A 6,367-nucleotide genomic window follows, 5' to 3' on the forward strand; every position below is an offset into this window, starting at 1 on the left:
TCGAGACGATTTTATGTGCACGGCGCTCGAAAATCTGCCAAATGTTTCAGTACGACTTTGCTAAGCTACGAAGCCGCACCGCTTGATGGATTGTCGGAGCATTACGGCTATCGTAGGCGGAGCCTCGCGGAGTGATACGTACTGTGCTTCAACATAATGTTACCGTATTGTGTGTGTATAACCTCTTTTTAAGTTTTGTGGAGATTATACATGGTTATGCTGAGGATATGTCGGCCAGTTTCCACTGGAAATGCCTTTTGGTTAAACTGTCAGACAGGAATTTGCATTTGCACTGTTACATTTTTATATAACTTTAATGCACATAAAAAACAGCTGCTTGTTTAAGTGAAAATAAGATAAGATAAATATATTAGTATAGTGTCAATTATATCGTCAGTTATATCGTTATTGCAAATTTTCAAATGTATATCGTGATAAATATTTTTGCTCTAATTCCAGTGTTTGCTATTATCCACAAACAATAACAGCCGCTCTCGCTCAGTTGTTGGTATTTGCTCAAATCTCTGCTCCCTGCACGCTCAACTCTCCGTACACCGTCATAAGTGTGCCACAAAACCAACCAATTACAGACTTGGATGCAAATATTCTGATTGGCTGTAACGGTCTCCAATCAGCTCGCTAGCTACTGCGTTCAGGAAACACTGTCCAGAATGTAGCTAAATCCATTTCGGTTAGGATGTTTCATTATTTAATTTTAAAATATATAAGGTTACATGGAGATATAAAAATTAGTTTATAGGCAATTCTCCTAGAGTTAAATACACGATTGAGTGGGGAAGGAAATGCAGGAGACTGACAAAACACCAAATTCGCCCGAGACATAAACAACTCGTCAACAAAAGCTAGCAATGTTGCAACGCAAGCTAACACGAACCCTGGAGCCCCGAATGATTTGGTGAGCGCTACAGAATCGCTCAGGTCGGAGCTGAAAGAGGATCACGACAGTCTACGAAAGGATATTAATTCTCTACACCAAGAAATGGGCAACAAACTCGACTAAACAACTGAAGAAATGAGTATCAGAGAGAGTGGCCACAGGTGGGGGAATGAGGACGCGACTGTGGAGCTGACGGGACGCTCACCGTGTTCAAAACAAGCTGATCGAGGAGAAACAGCAGCTGACTTTTTGGGGAAGAAGAGGAAGGGACGTTTTCAAACACCCTACACAAGAATATGAATCCACTGAGAGGACCAGGCCGTGTTTACAGCACCGCACATGAAGCCAGCCTCAAGCTGCACAGTTCTGATTACTTCTCCACTCGGTGAGCGCTTCGCTCAGCTCCACAGTCGGCATTTTTGCCACCATTCCTGTACAACACGCAACGTCACAGCCGCTTCAATTCATTAGAAGAGAGAAGCGGCACCAACAGCAGGAGTAAAGGCGGTGGACAATTAGGATCCTCTCCTTATGGAAGAAACAGGACACAGGTGATATTTCTACATGAAACATGTCAAAAAGGTTTGGATATATAAATTCCATCTTCAGCTCACATAAGAATAGCAGGAGAGGAGGGGGAACAACCCTGATATCAAGCACTGTTAATGTTGAAAGGATCGAGGAAGATGAGGATCAAGAAGGCAGATATGCAACTGCGAAAGGAAAGAGTGTCACAGTAGCTCGTGTGCACCTCCAGAGGGGGACACAGATTTGACAAGATCTGACAAGGGTGACGGAAATTCCTGATGTGTGGACTGGAATACGACTTTAACAATATCGAGGACACAACAAGCTTTAAACAAAATAGAAATAATAAATCATTCTTATAAAAGAGACGGGGCTCTGCGGAGGGACGCACACCCACCAAAGCAGACGTATCTGACCATAATGCTATTTATTTAACTATGCATCAAAATAAACAGACGAACATTATGGAAAATGGCGTGTTTAACAAAAACAACAAAAACAGAAATAAATCCAGGACTGCAGAGAGAACAGACAACAACATAGGACACAGTTAAGGTGGTGATACGTGATATCAAGGACATACTACTGAAATAGTAGCAAAATGTCAAAATTTCTACACGGCTTTAAAACTCAGCATGACCCGTCTGAACTGGTGGATGAAAAAGAAATTGTAGATGATTTTGCTGAATTAGACGTCGCTCTGTAGGAACCTTTCCAGTGACACCTTAACCTCACTGATCACTAAAGCAAAGCGTTGTAAGGCTGTACCCTTCGTTTGGTCTACCCCAGTCAATGGTACAGCTGGATTCATTCAGCTGGACGGTTAAAAAGGCCAACACTCGTGAAAACAGTCGCGATATGAGTCTTACAAAAAGGAGGTAAGAATAATGAGTACTGCAAATCCTATTGCCGATATCTTAAATGTCGGCTGTAAACTCCCAGACCTGATTTATTAAAGGTCGACACACACGGGACTACATCACACGCACATTACACCCATAAGTGAAGCCAACAAACGTGGCGTTCCCACAGCCTTAGTGAGCCTGGATGCTGAGGGTTTCAACTAGACTTTGATTAGACCAGTGGTTCTTAACCTTGTTGGAGGTACCGAACCCCACCAGTTTCATATGCAAATTCACTGAACCCCTCTTTAGTGAAAAATAAAATATGATTTTTTTCAAATTCAAGACGTAGATATGTTTTTTACTGGTGCACAAAATGAGCCGTGCATGTCACGGCAGAGGCTTTGCCCAAATCCCTGAGATTGAGTCACCGAACCCCTAGGGTTCGATCGAACCCAGGTTAAGAACCACTGGATTAGACGTATACCAGCGTTGTGTCACGAGCCAGCGGCTGGAATGAAAATAAATGTGACGGCTAGCTCTGAGCTCTCCACAGGAACAGGTCAGGTCTGAGACATATACAAAGCAATGAGCTGATAGCACAGGAAGAACAACGCAGACAATATCGTGCTATACCTTCAAAGTCGACACGTTCTTCAAGCTCTGGACCATCTTAGAAGAGTTTAGAGAAAAATCTGGATGTAAATTAAATATTTCTAAGACTCAAATATTGTGCAGGAAGGATTCATCAGACAGAAGAACAAACTTAGATGGGATTTGGGAGCCCGTCTAACAAGAGGACTAAACACACAGTATGAGACCAAAGACAGCAGGATTACTAATGCGATGCAAAAGGATTGAACCAAACTGGCACCCTCAGTCTGTGCCTGCGCTCAATTTACCCAACGGACTAAATGTACACATATCTGAGGGATGCAAATCCTGTTGTCACGGCAACATTAAAGGTCTGGTGGGGTCTGGTAGTCAAACACAAAATCAAAGTAGATTGTAAAATGCTGATTTGGTCCTCACACTGGATAGTGCAGAAGGACTGGGGAACCACAGCAGTACATGAACTGTACTCGTGTGTCCTCTGAGAAGCTCAGGCAGGAGTTTGAGCTGGTGACTTATTTAGAATTCGTTTTATTACACTGAGATCAGAAGCATCTCTCTCAGGAGGCCAGTGAGTTCATAGAAATGTTCATTGTATATAAAACAACAATGGGAATCAGAATGGAGACTGAACTATCACCGGATGATTGGCTTTGATCCATCTGCCTGTTCCAACACACCTCCACTTGGACAATGGACAGAATTTGGCTCACAGTTTTTGGAAATGTGAAAAGGTTCAATCTTTCTGGGAAATGTTACAAAACACTCCCAGATTTCTTATCTCCAGAAGTCGTTCATGGTGAGGACATTTACCTGTTTAAAGTGATGAAAGTTGTTACACCAAACTGGCTTCAAAGTGAGACTGGAGCAAAGGCGAGACATGAGGAAATTCCCACAACAGGAGAAGTGGAATCTTTCTGCGGCTCACCCAATGTAGACATTCTTTGTTGTTTACGTAGCACCACACAAGTTGGGTGGGGCTTTGGTTTTGTCATTTGTCCTTCCTCATCCCGCTACGTTTTCCTTTATTCCCTCAATTTATTGTAAACGTTTGAGGAAAATGGAAAAACTAACGTTAAAAACAGTGGCTGTATCCCCACACACTCCAGAATTCCCCGTTACATCCATCAGCTGCTTACGGCCTCCAGGACTCATGAGCTGTTCTTTTCCTTTCCCAAGACACTTTCAGATCTTCATTTAGATTTCTTCTAGTTTATAACTGGAACGCGTGCTAACTCTCTTTATTTATGTTGCTTTCATGCAGAAAGGAAAGTTAAGAACAGCAAAGCTAGATGCTGTGAAGGTTTTTCTTTTTAACCCTTTAAGACCTACCATAGAACCAAGTCCGCCAGAGCTTATATTATATTTTTACATGCTGTGGAGCCATTTTTGGGAGCATTTCAAGTTGCTATACATCAATACAACCATTACAGCCTAGATTTTAATAATATATGTCTGCATTAAGTGCATAGTAATTACATAAATTGCAAAAAAGTGCAATAAACTACAAAAAAATTGAAAATCGTTTTTGTTTTTTTAACATATATTTCTAGTTAGAGAAATTTAAGAGGCTTATCCCTCAAAACTGTAAATACAAAAAAGTTGCACAAAATAGTTTCCCACCACAGGAAATTTATTTTGAGTGTCTTCATAGTTTTATTTTTGAAATACACCAATTTTTATACACTGCAGGAAAAATGAAAATAAATATTATAATGCAAATTTGCAAAAAAGCAGCATATGCATCAAAATAAACTATTTCCAGCAGTGCAATATGAGTCCTAAGCATCCCAGAAACCACACAGAAAGTCATAAAGTCAAAGATAACTTTTAAAAACACCAGTATAGGCTCATGAGGCCTTGATGGTAAAAAACTACATTTCCGCGAAAATGACGTCACTTCTGGTTTCGGGCAGGTCATGGCGGACATGCGATAGTTCGCGCTGACGTCTATTCCAACATAGGAAGTGTTATGAACAGCTGATCGGATCAGCAAAGCGTGTTTCTGGAATATTATGGTTTTGTTGCTGCAAGAGCTTTTTATGCAGTTTTTGCAAAGCTATATGTGGAAGGAAACTGTGACCGAGGACAAGCTGATGGCATAAGATGTAAGTACAACTCCTCCGGTTTCATATGCAAAAAAAATTATTGCGCTAGCTTACGTGGTTGCAGAGCTACCGGGATTTAAAAATAGTTACGCAAAACAGAGCGTGCCCGCTCCGACCGGTTTTAAAGGGTTAATCAAGGAAAAATCTGCAGTCACTGACACCAAAATGCTTGGATGGGGATTCCTTCTCTTTAAAAATATTCCAGACAGTCTAAAGAGCTCGTTGGACTTTAAGTTTCTTCAAGACATTTCACCTCATAAAAATGAAATAAATAAATGTGTAACTGTATATTACTGAAGTCACACTCTCACAGTGTGGGGCCAAAATGCTTGGAAGCGGCTGAGCCAGGACTTGGATCGGTCCTTTTGGGGACCGATCCAAGTCCATCCAACCGATCCCGTATTTCTGTAAACGCTGGGAGCTGAGACGGGGTACAGCTGTTACAGGTCACCATTTGAAGTCATTAGAGGAATGTTGGTCATGTCCGTCACCGTCTCTCACCTCTGAGGTCTCTGTTGAAGTCATGCAGCCGGCGCACCTCCAGCTCCAACTTGTTCCTCATCGTTTTCTCCAGGGCCTCCCTCTTGGAGGAAGACTTTGCCAGGTTTTCATAGGCCTCTGAGACCAGCTGGATCTCCATTTCCAGCTGTTCACAGACACAGAAAGAGAGAAACTGATTTTCCATTTCTCCATGTATACCAGTTACTGGTCCAAACTGGCCTTCCCAACAACACCACTGTTGTCTGTTAGCACATTTCAACCAAACTGTTCAGGAACGCATGAAGAAAACAGATTATAACCAAAACATCTTCACACAGTGCTGCACTTGTCTTGCTGTTAGGCTGAACGTGCCACATCAGGTTTGAAGGAGTACTCTGGTTTCAAACAGGTCAAAGGTCATGTTGAACACTTACATCTGAAACTTAGTGGGCAACACTGTAACACATGTATCTAAACAGATGACTGCTAAACTTCCTACCTTGTGTAATTTAGTGACTTTCTCGCGACAGGACTCCATTTCCTGCCTCAACATCCTGTTTTCGTCTGTCAGTGTATCTACCATCTGCTGGGCACGGGCCATCATTGCAAAGGGCTCCCCCTGCAGGTGAGTGTAGGACTGTGACAGGGGGAAAGGTCCAGAATGGACCGACAGCTGCGGTTGGGAAGGTCCTTGGAATGGCGGCTGCTGCTGGTGATGATGCTGCTGATGATGCTGCTGATGATGATGATACAGATGGGGAGGCTGCTGCTGCTGCTGATGATGATGATGGTGCATCCTTGGTGTGGAGCCATAGGGATCTGGACAAAAACCATGACTCCTCTGTGGTGGTGGGTGAAGCGACCCTGAGGTAAAAGACTCTGCCAGTTGGTGGGAGCCG

The 6,367-nt window shown here is 42.7% G+C and overlaps 1 protein-coding gene across 7 annotated transcripts in view; it reads right to left on the minus strand.

The window, feature by feature from the left end:
- Window positions 1-6,367, minus strand: part of amot (angiomotin) — a 49,678-nt gene that overhangs the window by 25,858 nt on the left and 17,453 nt on the right. For all 7 annotated transcript variants that reach the window (XM_085175823.1, XM_085175827.1, XM_085175826.1 and 4 more), the window contains 2 exons: window positions 5,968-6,367; window positions 5,490-5,634 (listed from right to left, as the gene is read on the minus strand). The exon at window positions 5,968-6,367 is cut by the window's right edge and continues 219 nt beyond it. In XM_085175823.1, the coding sequence (XP_085031949.1) occupies window positions 5,490-5,634; window positions 5,968-6,367 (545 nt within the window). The remainder of the gene's footprint in view (window positions 1-5,489; window positions 5,635-5,967) is intronic.

This window comes from Neolamprologus multifasciatus, chromosome 10 (assembly GCF_963576455.1).
Source record: "Neolamprologus multifasciatus chromosome 10, fNeoMul1.2, whole genome shotgun sequence".
Taxonomy (NCBI): domain Eukaryota; kingdom Metazoa; phylum Chordata; class Actinopteri; order Cichliformes; family Cichlidae; genus Neolamprologus; species Neolamprologus multifasciatus.